Source organism: Corvus moneduloides, chromosome 2, assembly GCF_009650955.1.
Source record: "Corvus moneduloides isolate bCorMon1 chromosome 2, bCorMon1.pri, whole genome shotgun sequence".
NCBI classification, from domain to species: domain Eukaryota; kingdom Metazoa; phylum Chordata; class Aves; order Passeriformes; family Corvidae; genus Corvus; species Corvus moneduloides.
This window is the reverse complement of record NC_045477.1, coordinates 51212817-51229376: the sequence shown is the minus strand read 5'-3', so window position 1 is coordinate 51229376 and position 16560 is coordinate 51212817. Positions and strand designations below refer to the sequence as shown.

Genomic DNA, 16560 nt, shown 5'->3' with positions numbered 1-16560 from the left:
ATATAATCTTTGGGACTTATGCAAATGAAATATTAGTGCTGAATGTCCATGTATTATGGATTCTTTCAATCATTTGATACCACATATGCACCAAAAACTCCATATCTTAAAGAACATGAAATGATCTTAATCTACTAAATGTAAATTGCTCATTTCTAACTAGAAGAAAGAGAATCATCTCAGGTGCGGTTTGAGGACAAGGAGATGAAGATCATTGATCCTCACTCTTGGATCAAGCAGAGGAGTAAGTATTTATTCACAAAGGAATTCCATCCTTTGCATTCAGGATAAATTAGCAGAAGCATATAAAATAATGCAAAATATTGACAAGAAATAAGGAAAAATTTGAAAGATAAAAAAGCTAATTATTAAGAAAGACTAATGGTCTTGGCTAAGCAAAGAAATGGGAAATACTGGAAGTTTAATAAGTTTGAAGAAAGTGAATAGAATATAAGTGAACATTTGATGTATTAAATGTCAGAAATATCATCAAATATAGAAAAAACCCCCAAGAAACAATCAGTAAGAGGTATAAATGAGTATGGGTGAGGAACCTAATCCTGTACATATGTTGGGGAAAAAAAAAAAAAAGTAAAGCTAAAATGCTGCAATCAGTCCTGTAAAAGGAGGTATATACAGGTAAACAGCAAGACAAAAATCCAGTACAATTTTCATCTATATAGCCAGTGAATTATATTAGAGAGTGGGGAGATGATGATTTCTTCTCATCAGCTTCAGGCCAGCTATACCTACAGTTCCATGGATATGAATATGAAAAGACTCACACAGGTGAGAAGAAGAGTTTTGAAAGAGCTACCTGAGTATAGATTGCTAAATGATAGCCATGGGGAATATGATTACAGCTTGATGAAAATAAATTGAGGGTTAATGTATCCAATTTTGGTTGACTTGAACCTATTTATAAATTTAGGATGATTTTGTTTCTAAACAAACAGCTAAGGCAGCAATGAGCTTTCCCTTTGTTTTTTCCTTATTTTATTTACTAAGTGAGTGACTAAGGCATTCTCTAGGAATACAGACAGTACAACTTCAGCTCTCTTCTCTGTCTAACAGGATCTGAAACCATACCTCATTCTCTGGAGTGTATTTTTACTGCTACCTTAGAAAAATATATTCTAGAGAGAGAAGCTGTCAAGTATTTTATTCGGACCAGTCCCCACTGCACAAAGGTAATGAAAATTACCTTGAGTGAACTGGAACCAGATGAGTCCTTTAATTCACACACCACAGATTAGGTTTTTCATTCATATGTTCACACACTACTGTGATACCCAAAGTAATGGGGAATGCAGTGCCTAAGAACAGACAACACCTGTACCTGTCCCTTCTTGATTCATGGGAAAGGTGCTCTATTTTTCCTCAATTATTTGTAATTAACTTAAAAAAATAACCATTTTTGTTGGGAGAAGACTAAAATGTATTTATCCATAAGTAATTTTTAATATGATTTATGAATGAATGAAATGAATGAATGAATGAAGGAAATGAAATATGAATGAAAAATGAAATCTATTTTTCAGCAATCGTATTTTGGAGAATCTAATGACTCTAACAGAAATATGACCTCCTATTTAAATGACGTAGCAGACCAGTGCGTACCAATGATATCCCAAAGGTGGGAAATCACACAAGAGATAAATATTGAACCTCTCTATTTTAACCTTCAGTGCATCTTCTCTCACAGTTCTTGTCTTTTCCCATTCTGTTAGTTACTATAAAAGGAAAAAAAAAAAAAAAAGGAAAAAAGAACACCCCACCCTTGGATTCTAGCAAAAGACATAGATTCTCTGAGTAGTCCTTTTAAATATAGCATACATACATAAAACTAAACACATTTTTGAAAACCACCTGTCTCTTTTACTGGGAAGGACATGTATGAGACCTGACTGGATTTCACAAGTTGTCCACCTTTTCTACCACCTTTAAAACTGGCCCCAAGGTCCCTCTGTGGGGAAAAAAAAAAAACACCAAAAAAATGCAAAAATCAAAGCTAAAATACTTCAAAAACATGGTCTCCAAAATATTTCCAGATATGTTCCTAAATACTTCACCAAGCATGTAAACTAAGCAAACCCATAATCTTCCAATTAATGAAGCGATAATGGATTAAAAGGGAATCACATCTTTAATAGCAGCAAAATTAACAGATCTTTTCATTTCTAGGAACTCAAGATTTTCTGCTTATGCAAGCATGCTTCCTGTTGAAATAATTCTAAGAACAGAAAATACATATAAATTACCTCAGTTTGAAAAAAGAAGAAATGAGACACAAAACCACAAGCACTCTCTATTTCAATAATAGCATCCATCTAAGAAATCTCTACTAGAAAAAAAGTAGAGAGGAACAAGTATAAGCTTCAAAATGCAATACTGTGTAGAATCAGTATTCTACAAATTCAAAAACCATAATGATCTAGGTTGCATCTAGTGGGACCAATGCAAATTGACCAAAAAAAAAAAGACCCAAGAAATCCCCAAACCCTAAAAATCAATAACAGGTACTAATTTTTGTCAGAAAAAATGAGAAAGCAAAAAGGAATTATTGGTGAGTTATGCTCCATTAGTCGCAAACCTAGGTGAAATAACCCTTTGTGTTTGCTTCTAAAAATGTCAGCCTGGATGCCATTTTCACAAAATTCAGTCTGACGTTAAAAAACATGTCATAACTTTGAGGATCTGGGCCCCTGTGTCCCAGAAATCTGTTTATATAGCTCATAATGTAATTACAGCTACCTTAAGACAGATGAGGCAGAAGGCAGCAATATATTGAAAACTAATTGAAAAATGCAGTTGTCCAGAAGCACTTGTGGGGAAGAGGTCTCTGAAAAGCTGCTCAAAGCTTCAGAGTTTGAAGTGAAATTTTTGATGTTGTCACTCTCAATCTATTGAAGAGCTGACAGACAATCAAACCCTTCTGGCTGCCTGGCAGCTCATTTTGCTGGCAGGTGGCAAACAATTAGACACACCAATTTGTGCCTCCTGATGACATTAAAGCATGAAACTAAGTTGTATGCAGGGCCTAGTGATTTGTGTGAAAGCATTTCAAAAATAATACTCTTTGCCGTGGCAACTCATTTCAGACTGCCACCTCCCATTACGGCTTTGAGTGGTGAAGACGACAGACTTGAGTTACGTGCGGTGCAAGGCCGCTTCTGTTCAATCCGTCATCAGCGCCCCCTGAGACCTCAATCCCCTCCTTTCATCAATATCACCTCATCATTTACATTCGATAGCACTTGAACTGCTGCATACATTAGCTACACACAGATCCCATTTGATAAAACATGCTGGGCACTTTTTCTGCTTTTATGTTTCATTTACGACTCGCAAATTCTACAGGAGAATACACGGTAGCCTGTTACAAAATTACTCTTATGGACACATTAGCAATGTACAGTTAAAAGAACATGCAGAGCAAAACACATCATATTAAATGCTAAAATATAGTTCTCAATTTCAATTCTATTTACAGGAGTTTACATGGTGTTCACCTTCATCTGTGATCATAATTAAAGAAAATTACAGCTGTTCTTTTGCTAGGCACTCAGACATCCAAATGACAAAAAAAAAAAATCTAGCCTCATACGGACTAAAAATATCTTCAGATTAATGTGAAAAATACATTTCTCTAACCTAGATTTGCTTATAAATCTGGAATCACTGTGCTTATTTTATAAAACCTGAAACAAATAGAACCTGACAAAACAATACACTCCATTGCTCATGGTTCTCCCTAGGGACAAAAAAGATGACCAATAGTCACCTTGCTCAGTGAAGTACCAAAAGCTGCATAAACTACAGCAAGACAAGATCACTACAGCAAGACAAGATCCTACAGAAATATGCTTTACAGGCATAGTGTTAGCTTTAAAAAAACCCCAGTTTATCTTATTTAACTGTTATTTTATATTAGTAAACTCAATTTCATTTGCACGAGAAAGTATGGAAACACAATCATCCTGTAATTTTTTTAAAGTTTTTCAATTGTTATTGGGATACTATAAGAAAAAAATGTTCAGAAATCATCACTCGATAAAATTCATGCTACTTTCTCAATTAATACTTTAGTTCATTCTACTATTATATCAATGTACTGTCTTCCTCCTACCCTTTGCTTCATCCCCCATGAAAAGTTATAGGGTCAGGATCTGAATCTTCTCCACCTTTGTAATTTGGAAAAGTGACACCATCACCATCTGTATTTGCCTCCTAAGATTGTCATATTGGTCTAGTAAGTAGTCTGGCAATATGAAAAATTTGTACAGAGAAATATTTGCTTGAACAGTGGGCATCATTCAATAATGCAGCCATGAAATGCAACTGGCTAGCTAAGGACCTGTGGGCAAAGAACTTCAGTATTTTTATCCAGATGCCCACAGGTCAAAAACATTTGTTTAGTTGGAGAAAAGAATGTAACATTTCCTAATCTGCTGGACCTGCCTGAACCTGTTAATTTTCCCCTTATTAGCTGTTGGTTATACTAAAAATCACGATCTACCTCAGTCACCAAAATCACACAGCTGGATCATTTATTTAAGAGAAACAAAAATGATGTAAAAGTGAATTATTTTGCCTGAACTTCCCCCATTACGACTTTTTTCTTTTTTTTTCTGAAGAAGTGAACAATTCCAAAGGCTGACATATACCGTGTGTGCTACCAAGATACAAACACAGTGGTGCACTTTGTACAGGAAATCACAAAATTTGGTCAGCCGGGTAACAGGTCAGGGAGAAAACAAACCACTAAACTCACTAGCTCCTGAACTTATTAAGTATTAAATATCTATCAAAACCCATAAACTCTAGGCATGAGGCACTACTAATGATGTTCAAAAGGTACAAGCAGTCACATTGTTGCAAGAACAATTCAATGGAGGTGCTCACATTAAATATGGGTTATTGCCAACCTGCTGCAGGCCCTTAGAGTTTTTCATGCTTTCTTATAGAGCTATAATTTAGAAGTGCACAGTAAAATTCATGTCTTCAATCACCTTGATGTCAAACTCCCTCTAACAATGACAAAGACATCCTATGAGGTGATATGCTCGTTTTTAGTTTAGCTGTCTGGCATTTTGTGAGTCAACCACAGCCTTCTGAATGAAATATTTTTCTTACTAACCCAGGTAGGAATTTAGATAAAGTAACTTTTTTGGTGATTACAGTTAAGGTCTTATTATTTCTACATGTAGCATGATTTTTTATACTGCTTAATGTACAAGAATGCATTCTGGAATGTGGTGGTTCCTTACAGAGGATAAGGAAAAATTCTTAACTGTACAGGAAGAAAAAATATTTTTCACTTCACATTGAAATCAATCTAAAATCAAAATATGCAGATTGATGAACAAAAAAAAAAATCATCTTAATGAAAAAGTTGCTAAATGAGCTTTCTCCAGAATGGTCTTAAGATGCAAAATATTATTAGAAAGGGATATATTAATTGCTTCTAAGGTATATTTCACTTTTCCTATCTTGATAAAATAATCTTTCTTACAACAGACGCTATTTGATTGCTAATGGAATTATTTCAGAAAAGCAGCCTCAGTACTTACATATAGAGATATAAAAAGACATCAGATTTTTTTATGGACTTCATAATGGAAAAGCACTTCATTTTTATTCTAAAATTCCAACATATCTTCTTGCACTTTTACTGTTTACATTATGTTGAAAACATTGCATATTGTTTTTCTTAAGACTTAATGAATATATTTATGATATTTTTGCAGGTCTTCCGTAAATGCAGATTTCTTTTCCTCATAAATCACAATATAACTCTCTTCTGCCTTAATTTTTCTTTTTCCTTCAGTATTTTACTTCCTGTACCTGCCTGATAAACTAATATATACCTTTAAATTTTCAAGACATGTCTTAAATTATCTTAAAGTCTTGATTCCATTTTTAACTTTTTAAAAACATTTTCATGAAGAAACTTAAAGGATGGAAAATACAACCACATCAACACTTGCAAGAATTAGGTCTAAACTCACAGTGGATGGGGCTACACTTCTGGAAGGATGCTGACAATTGCACAACAGCACAATTTCTATGCTCAGGATAACTGAGAGGGACTGGACGTTTAAAGGAAAGTATATAAATTAAAAACTAGGAAAATGTAGCCTAAGAAAAGAAACAAACGATTCTTTGTAGAAATGTTCATGAGTTTAGTTTTAAGCAGTAACTTCTGAGCTTTAACAACTTCTGTCGTTTAAAGACCTAAAAGGAAACTGGTTTCTACCATGACCAAGCAAAAATTTGCCATGGTCAAAGCATTTCAGCACCAGAAAACAGTTCAGTGATGGATCCAATTAAGATTTAAGCCTTTGAAAGAATATTCAACTGAGTTTCTGCACAATCTGTTCTATATCAGCAGATATTATACCCTTCCTCCTTCTCACTAAAATGCAGTTTTAAAGAAAAAAAAAGATTTTATTGGAAATACATTTCTTTGCAACAGGCTTGTTTTTCAAGTACTTCATAGAGTTTTATTCACTGCTAACAGAGAAAAACAAGGTGAATTACTTTTGTCTATACTACATTGTCTGTTGGTAATGCAGAAAACGAGACGCAGGGTAGTTTTTGACACAGTCTAATACAAACCAGTAGTAGAATAACCTTTTTGAAAAAATAAAACCCCTTCAAACATCTGAATTACATCAATATAAAATAATGAGTCTAACCATATACCTGTCAAATGAGTGAAACTGCATGGGAAGAATAGCCTGAGCTTCTCTCTTCAGCGCAGGATCTGGGTAAGGGATCGGATCTGGGCCACATTCTGCAATTTCAACAGGGGCTGCCACAAGACTTTTCAGTATTTCTTTTACATTGATGCCTTTACTTTGGCTGATACTGGATATTGATGAAGCAGGTTTCAGAATTTCACTGGGGCTTTCTGTTAAGCTCTCCTGAGATTTCTTCACTTCCGAAGACAAAGTAGACAACAGCTCACTCATAGCATCAGGACCTGTGCTGGTCTCTAAGTCTGTCCCATTCAAAATATTGGGCATCTGTTCATCTCCAATTCCAGAATCTGTATGAGGAATAGAACTTTCCAGCTGAATATCTTCAACTGGTGTTGGTGTTTCTTTATCTTTGATATTTTCTGGAAATACGGTTGGTGTCTCTGCAGTGAAATAGAGATTATGAACAAAATTAAGTTTTCCCCTAAAAATATGATCATAAGGTTTTATACAAGAGAAATGTGTTAGAAAGACCACAAATCATGGTGTTTTAAACCTTAAAAACTCATTTTACATACAAAACATTTTACCTTCAACAGTTGTTTGGCATATAGACCGACTGGGAAGAGGAAGCCCAAAACCGCATTGTACAAACTCAGTGACATTTAGAAATTATGGCCCACTACTCACACAGCAAAATACTGCCAGCAAAAACTACGCTAAAAATTATAGCCCATCAACTGCAGAACTGTATGATCCTTGAGTCTACTGCAAGAGAAAATTGCAATCACTTATGTTTTCGGATTGCTGTAAAATTTAGTCGTTTGTATTGCTGTCATCAAATATTAAGCTTGCATTCAAAAGAAAACTGCTAAACTCTTTGTTTCTTTGTGTTTTGTTTAAAATGTATATTACACACATTTCTACACACGTATCATCACACTGAATACAGATTTATTTATACATGAATAAAAAAATAGTGTTGTTATTGATCTTTTAGATACCTCTTCTTTTCCCACAAAAGGCAAAACTCTGTAATTCAGGAAAAATTAATGAACGAAATAAATACAGCTTCATAGAGATAGGCAAGTGAAATCTGTTGAGTTTGGAATATTTCCAGATTGAAAAGGATTCTACAACATCTTGTAACTGAGAAGACTATACTAATTATATTATATATATATATAGTATAAATAATATATTAATTACTTCAGTGAAACAGACACAAAAACTTCACTAAATAAGAATAATTTGCTACGCTTAAACAAAAGTTAGCTAGAGCTGGTACTTATATATTCATATATTTGATTAGAGCAAAACAAACTATTTTCAATCAGAAAATTATTTTTTAGCTTATTTTAAAACTACATTATTTTCATTAGATTACTTGTCTTGATTATAAAATTTAGCTGCCCTATGCATGAAATAAGAAAACTTTCTTAGTGGTTCTGATATAGTGGTTTAGGTATTATGGGAAATATTTTACAATGTATTTGGATGAAGCTCTGATATCACAAAAATGTGCTTCAGCAATATAACTTTAATAACAATCTCATAACTCACAAACGACTTTTTGGTACAGTCAGGTATAAAATATCTATTTATCATATGGGCATAAGTGTGGGTACATGCATATGCACATAAAACAAATCTATAAGAGATTATTTATGTGTTTGAACTAATGGCCATGTAAACCTCTGCATATGCACAAGTATTAAGAAAGAACAGAAGAGGCTTTTAAAAAGATGAAGCAGAATCACCCATTATAAAGGAACATTGTTTTCTTCTTTTAACAGCCACAAACACTGAAGCCACTTCCTCCTCCTTTTTCTCTTAAGTGCCTTAAACACATCTTATCAAATAGATATGAGCTCTTCGTTGTGAAGCAGGAAGTAGAAACTGGATTTATGAGCTGCATCAAATGCATTTAGCATCTGCCAGGTCAGGAAGCAAAAAGATCCGTATCTACTTAGTACTGCCTATATTTGGCACAGAAAGACATCTGATCCACAGAATGATCCTAATGAATTTTCTGCTTGTCTCTTTAAACTCCATCCATGCAAAGACAACACTTCTCAACTGAAGGGAAGATTAGGACTGGACAGCCAGTAAAGCAGGTTGTTGCCCATGAAATGTATGGTGAATAAAATGGCATAAGGCTCCATTATTATGCAAATGAAAAGAGGGCATTGAAAAAAGACGATGGTCCACTACATGGTGAAGTTAGTTACACCCAACCTCAATTTTCATTAAGGTCAACAATGCTGAACAGGAAACTAAAGACAGAAAACCTGATAGAAATACAGTTGTGGAAAGTCATCTACCTTGAGTAAACCAGAAGTAAGATTTTAACACATTAAATCATAGTAATGAACTGACTCCAGGCCAATTTTGAAAGAAACATCCCTGATATTACTGGTCTAGTAGCAGGCACTTTTGCTAAACAGATGACTGGAGATAGCAAGACATCAGTGGAGAAAACCATACAAGGTTTCTTGTTTTAAGAGATAGGAAAAAAATTATCTGGACAACTGCAAACCTTTAACAGAAAGCAAGATTTCAGGATTTATTTTGGAGTAAAGAATAGTAATGGAATGCAATGAGACAGATTAAAAAATGGCTTTGTTAAAAGAGCTTTTTAAATACTTATTGTTCAGAGAAAATAAGGGTCAATATAGTAAATTCAGTAAAGCTGGGGTTGTCACAACAGGTTGTAATTTAGTCATGAGACCCTGGAAATTAACAGAATGTGGGAAAAGAAACTGGCTAAGAAAGAGCCATCAGTTACTTTCAGAAGAAAGTAAGTTCTTTCATCAGAGTGAGAGAAACTACCACGGGAGCTTTTTTGTTCCAAATTTTAATAAAGATTTTGGGTAAAAACATTCTGGTGAAATTTGCTGATGACAAAATTATGAGGTACAACTGATGGTCAGAGAATGATGAATACATGAAGGCATTACAGCAGAACTGCAAATTACATTTAATAGGGAAAAGCTTTGTATCAAGTGAAGATCACAGAGTTTCCCATTATCACTGGAATTCTTCTGTAAATGACTGAAGAGAAGGACTTGGATACATCAATTACTGAGTAACTATTTAGTTACCAATGGAAATGTACTGTCATGGAAAAGGCAAATGTGGCTCCAAACTCTTTTGAATAAATAGTTCCTGCAACAGCTAAGCTTTAACAGCATTAGAGAAAACTTTGGAAGGATTCATTACGGTATACTGTGTACACTTTTATATTTGAGAAATGTGGAAGTGCCACTATGGAGATACATAGTGATCTAATGTTGCAGAAAAAGTTTGGCTGATATAGTCTGGCCAAACTAATACTGAGAAGTTATACAACAGCTGTCACAAGCTGTAGCTGAAAACTCAAAACTCAAAAAAAAAAAAAAAAGAAAAAAAAAGAAGGAATTTAATCTAAATGGCAGGGTTGTCATGAGAAAAACAGTGCAAACTCACCAGGAATAAATTTTAGTTTGGAAAGTGAAATTCATCAATATATAATTAAGGTTATGGAAAAGCTTTCTGATCAGCGTAGCAAGTTAAAAAAATAGAACTAATTTTGAGATGCTATAAATAGGACTGTACTTAATTACTCAGCAGGTGAATTGCAAACCATTGTTCCCAAAGGAGAAGAAAATGTTGAGAGGCCTGCATCATTTGACACTAAAAATGGATGTAAAATTATATTTGTGGACATAGAATTTCAATATGACATGCTATAAAGTACATAACACTAATTGAAAGGATTTAGGGTAAAAATATCAAAGGGAGTTATTCTATATACAGGCAAATGTATGGATACTTGATTTCCACAAAACTCAGATTTGTATCTTTACTTTTCTTGCTGCATCTCCAACACCTAATATGAATATGCCACACTAAGCCAATTAAGCTCAGTCTGATTTATCACTATGAATAACAATATCTAAAAACTACTAAGTCAAATGCATTAACTCTCATTTTTAAAACATCAGACAAGCTAAATGAATAAGGGTTTTAAAGGTCCAATTTACTTTTTGTGAATTAAAAAAAATAAATTCAGAACTGATAAAACTTCTTAACTGCATTTCAAAAGAGAAACCTAGCAAATTAGGATATGTGAAATCCACATAAATATAGCTGAAAAGATGTATTATAAGACCATCTTGATCAGCATTATTATTACTAATATTATTTTAGGTAAATGGTAAACTTCTTAGCATAGGTCACAAAACCTGACCAGTTTTATTTATAAAACTGTATATCCATAAGTTCTGTTCTATATTATTTTATACCATGTCCTAGAACTTCTGCTGCCTTTGGAATGCAGAAATAAATACTGCTTCATAAAGTGACTTAGAAAAATCTTAAACCAGAAATGTCTATTCTTTTATAAAAATCCTAAATACTGAAAGCAACTTAGCAAATGATAAACACGAACGGAAGCAAAGCCACGACTGATTGCATCTGTCTGCGTTCTAACACTGTGACAGTAAGCCTCTCAATTTTCAGCAAACCTCATCAGTTTTATACAGCACAAGGCCATGTCAGTAGACAAAGCAGAATCATTACTAGATCTAGTGATCTTAACCCTGTCAGAAACAGGCAGTTGGAAGCCAGATGCCTCCTTCTTACTGTTTTTCATTGTAACTAATGAGTTCATCTACTACATTATGGGAAAAATATGGGCCTAAGTTAACTAAATGACATATTGTATATGTGGTGACCTCATCCGTCACGCTCCTTCCCTAAAATATCTTGTTTGCTTGTGATTTATGAAGTGTATTGTAATTGTTTTAACCTACTGAGTTACCTAAATAGCTCTCACACTGCTTCCATATGCCTAAAAAATACAACCCACACTCCCCCTGTTTATTAACCTAATAATGAGACGATTCATATATAGGATAAATACAGACAATTTTGTCATTTAAAAAAAATGATGATACAAATCATACCTTTAATATTTATTTACTTTTAAAAGATGGGAAAAATACATGTATATTCCTGTGATCTTTTTGTCTTTTTTCATATTGTTAAACCTCCCGATCAGGTAAAAATATGCTGAATTTTTTCAAAAGTAAGATGAATGAAAAAAAATTATATTTTTTAATTGCTTATAATATGGCTGAAAAAATATTGGGACATAATACTATCCCAAATCATCATCAAATTTCTGCTGTAAACAATAGAGAAACATTTGGCAATGGAAGGTTTAGGGCAACCTTGCTGCCACCTTTGTCTGCATGTGCACTGAAAAATTTATGAGTTGTTTTCTGCATAGCTATCTTAAAGCACTGGTGATAACCTTACTATTTGCCCTTTGCAGTTTTCTACAAACTTCCAGAAGCAGTACCCTACAAGCTGAAAATGCTTTCATTCCAACTAGGCAGTGATAGTACAGCTTCCTTCATTGGTGGAAGAGTCAACTAATCTATTCCTAAACTCTAGGCTATAAAGAGAGAGTGGAAAAATTCTTCCCTGCAACATCAGTCTACTAATTTTCATGGGTAAGAAGCAGAAAATTAAACTGAGATGAGAAACTAAATATGGGAACAGAATCAAAGGGTAGTGAGGGTCTGATTTAAAAGTAAATTGAGAGAAGTAAGCAAGAATGGACTTGCAACAGTCCTTGAGGCTGAGGCACAACAGTGAGAAGAATCCCCCTAGAAGAAGCATTAAGATTCCAAGCTGCTCTGTATCTACTACTCAGGACCTTCTCTTCTATTGGCACTTCTATTTCTCTGTGAAAGTTATAAGTGGACCAGAGTAAAAATTGCCTTTACAGTGATCCTGATCATGGCCCAATCATGTAGAATCTACTCATTTTGGCAGCTTGGCTGGTATTAATCTTCATGTAACTATGCATTAATAGGCAAATTAGGTAATGTCCCACTACCAGACTTCATGCGGTTCCGTTATTTCTGAGGCAAGGCTACCTGAACAACAGTGATAGCAGAACTCATTTGCTGTCCTAAAATACTTTTAAACAAGTTTCTTTGTAAATTGTATTATTAAAATGTGAGGAAAAAGAGCCTGGCTTAGGGTTACAATTTTCCATTCTTTCCTTATCGATCTTTATCTACGAAAACATTTGATAAATGCAGCCTGCATTTAGCCTGCATCTGTTATTTAGCCAACATTTATCCAGGTTTCTGAAATTCCTTTCAGACCAAACACTGTCCCTTTCCATCCACAGGGACAGCAATGCAACAAGGCAGATTCAGTTGTCTAACAGCATGCCAGCAATCATGCACGTGAAGAGGTGGAAGTAGAGCACATGCCAAGCAGCCTCTGGCTGATAAGAGGAAAAGCCACAAATAGGATACCCCAGGACTCTGATATGAATGGCTGAGGGCAGAAGGAACACAGCTGAAAGTGAGGGGACTGAGGAAGGTCAGACAGGAAAGACTCTGGGGTGAGTTGGCAATTGGAAGGGCACAGATCTTGGTACAGGAGATTTAAGACAGAGGGTTGGGAATTTTCCTTTTAGTCAGAGTGGATTTGTGAGGAGATGTAGCTGTCAACGAGGAAAAACAGAGAGGCACTGAAATGGGAGAGGAATAGAGTAGGAGAGATTTAGGGTGGTGAAATCAAGGTTGGGAAGTGATTGAAGGGGACAGTCATCATCAGCCCCTGTTCACAGCTGGACATGTGTAAGTGCACGTCTTCTCTTTTTGCTCACTGGAAATTTCTTCTATGTGCTCAAATTCCTCAAAAGTCTTATCATTTTTTTCTTTCCTTGCAGCCGCTAAGGCAGGCACACAGGGCAGTTCTTTCTACCTTCACCACAGACAGGACATTGAAAGAGCCATTTATGACAGATACAACCTCTTGATCGGTTTAGGCAATGTCTTTAATCAATGTCTTAATTCTTCTTTACTAATCAAAGGTCTTTCACTCAGGGTTTGATGGATAGGACATCAGTCTGATTGATTACCTGGCTGCCAAACAAAATGTCGGCAGTCCTAAACCAAAGCATTACCAAGATATTAATTAAAAGACACTAAAAAGATACAACAAAATAACAAAATGAGAGGTCGTATTAAAGAAATGTTAGCTTTAGACTATAAAACCAGGTATTTATATTTTGAAACAAAACCCAAATAGAAATTAGGAACAATATGGTAATACGTATTTCGTCCCTAGGTGAATTTCCCTAGTTTTTTCAGTTTATATTTTTATTCACTTATTTTATATTGTGTAAAATCAAACCCACATAATTAAAAAATAAATTATTTTAGAGGTATTTATGATAATATCTCTATTTCTGATGCATGCTGAGAAAGATGTTGGTTTTGTAATTAGACATTTCTTAGAAAAGAAATTAAAAAAAAAAAAAATCTGTCACATAGGCTACAACACCCAGCAACAAAAGTTAGCAGTGAAGCACAGAGTATGTTCCATATAGACAATGAAACATATTAAAACGTTTTGGTTTAAGCACTACTTTGAAAACTGAAAAACTCTTAAAACAACTGTAATTTGTACAAACAAATGAAAACAAATACTGATGTTACTTACAAAAATCCCTGTTACAACTGCTTCATGCATACATGATGACTGATCAATTAATAATGAAATATTTGTGCAAACATCTCCTATGATGCCTTAAGTAGCTGGTGAAGGGCAATAAATAATAGATTAAGATGTATTCATTACTATCTCATGATCTTCAAACGCATGTCTTTTCAGATGTAGTTGGAATAAGTAGCATGTTTCATCAGAAAAGCAGTATGATTATTTTGAGCAGCAGGCAGAAATTCAATAGAATTGGAATTTTATGATAACCATGATTATCACCCATGTTCCTTATAGCATTCCCCTTTCTTGGAAACATATGTACAACCAGATTTTGAGGAAGATGGAGACATGAGCTTTGTCAGGACTTCCTGGAGGCAAAGAACATTTTGACAGGCAAAGGAAATTAGTCCTTTAGTCCATTTTGCATACTGAGGCTGTCACCTTTATGCTAAATAGTTTAAAAATAGTCTGGAAATCTCTATGCTACTACATTAGAAATACAAACAACAGTGTAGCAATGTAATTCCCAGAGTATTATATACCTAGGAGATCTGAAAAACTGGATACTTTACTTGTCCAAAGAAAAAGCTGTTTCTGCAACCTTTTATTATAGTTTGTTCTGTCAAGAAAAAAAAAGAAATCAATAGCTTCCAGTCCACCTGCATGACATACTTTTAAGAAATCTATTAATTTACAGTGCTGTGGGAAAAATGCAGACAGTGATAGCAAGGGAGTGTAAAAGTCAATCAATTTTTGATAAAAGTTTCTGATAACATACATATTGATTTGCTTCACACAATATATTTTAAGTTGAATTGCACTGTTGCCATGCTTTCATTTCTGAAACACTCCTGAATAATGCAAATGGAAACATCAATTTTCAACTGAAAATATCTATCCATTGCTTGATTAATATTAATTGAGTTCTCAGTAATTAACAGGCTGCTAGTTGAAGTGTAAAAAAAAAAATTCACACTTTTCTACTGTTGGAAATGTGGAAATATTGTTGAAAGAAATAGTCCAATAAACCTTCGAGGTAAGCAAGGCTAGCTTCAGTAACAACTAGAAGTGACAAAAACTCATCCCAAGTGATCCTGACCACTATAGCTAAATCTGCTTGAAATTTGTAGCTGTAATTTGAAGAGGTTACCTGGTTTTACGTGGTAAGGCTGATTAGCTGTTACTAACAGAAGGTACCATGCTCCTCTATCTCTCCCCTTATTCCAATGAAAAGGTATTTCTCTCTCAGATATGTACTGATTATCCTCTGCCTGGTAAAAGGGCTGCTCTCAGTTTTTCCGTCTCTAGTTCCACACCTTCGACATAACACAGATATTTTCATACCAATTTTGGGAAAATATCCTTATCGAACCAGAGAAATCAACAGAGAACAAACCAATACTTCCTAAGCTATTCCAATTGCTCCCATTTCAGAAATGAAAATTTCAGCATTTTATGCTAAGTTCACAAGGGTAGTTCTTGCTAACCAGTAAACGGCCACTAATGATGTCTTGACCAACACAGTTATATTTATGAACATATATGTAAAACATTATAGCTATGGATGGGGATATTACTAAGACACATTATTGGATCAAGTGCTTGACATCAAAGAACTTGATTCCAGCTTTTGTCATAAACCAGTGTTTGTGTCTGCAGTTCAGTTAAGCCATGTCATGGGAGTCAGGATTGATCTGACCAAGACGGAGGTCTACAGTGACAAAACAGGTCAGATGAACTGTACCCTAAATGTGCCCTAACTTCTCTTCACCTATTATTAAGGCAGATGAGGATGACTAGCTCAAATATTGATTCATTACTAATATTTTCCAGAAAGCAGAACTCATATGACTGAAGACTTTGAGACAAAATCCTGAAAATCCAGTACAGAGGTTTTGGTCAATCATTTTTAATGCTATTCTCATCTTTACCAAATCTCCATATTTTATTTATTTAATGAATTAATTTTAAATGTAATTAATTCTTTGGTATTATGAAGAGAAAGAAGCAAGTCTGCAGCATTTACTGTTGTAGGACTGTGTTTCACAGACAACCTTCAGATGCAAAAGCAAAGTTCTGATCTGCCTTTGAGACCCTGCTAATGAATAACTTCAAAGCGTAACACTATATATGACGCTAATTGAAGAGAGGGAACTTTCTCTTAATTTTGTAAGATCTGCTTTGTCTGACTAAACACTGACTAATTTAGAAGTACTGAAGACACTTTAAAGTTTTCAGAAACAAGGAGGAGAAACATAAGCATTTTCAACAAACCTGTGATAAGAGTAAATCTACAGATACAGGTATATTTTTCTGTCCCCATGGATCAGATTAGAAGGAA

The 16560-nt window shown here is 34.5% G+C and overlaps 1 protein-coding gene across 8 annotated transcripts in view; it reads right to left on the bottom strand.

Moving 5' to 3' along the window:
* Positions 1-16560, bottom strand: part of NBEA (neurobeachin) — a 467825-nt gene that overhangs the window by 281705 nt on the left and 169560 nt on the right. For all 8 annotated transcript variants that reach the window (XM_032099592.1, XM_032099586.1, XM_032099589.1 and 5 more), the window contains one exon: positions 6709-7147. In XM_032099592.1, the coding sequence (XP_031955483.1) occupies positions 6709-7147 (439 nt within the window). The remainder of the gene's footprint in view (positions 1-6708; positions 7148-16560) is intronic.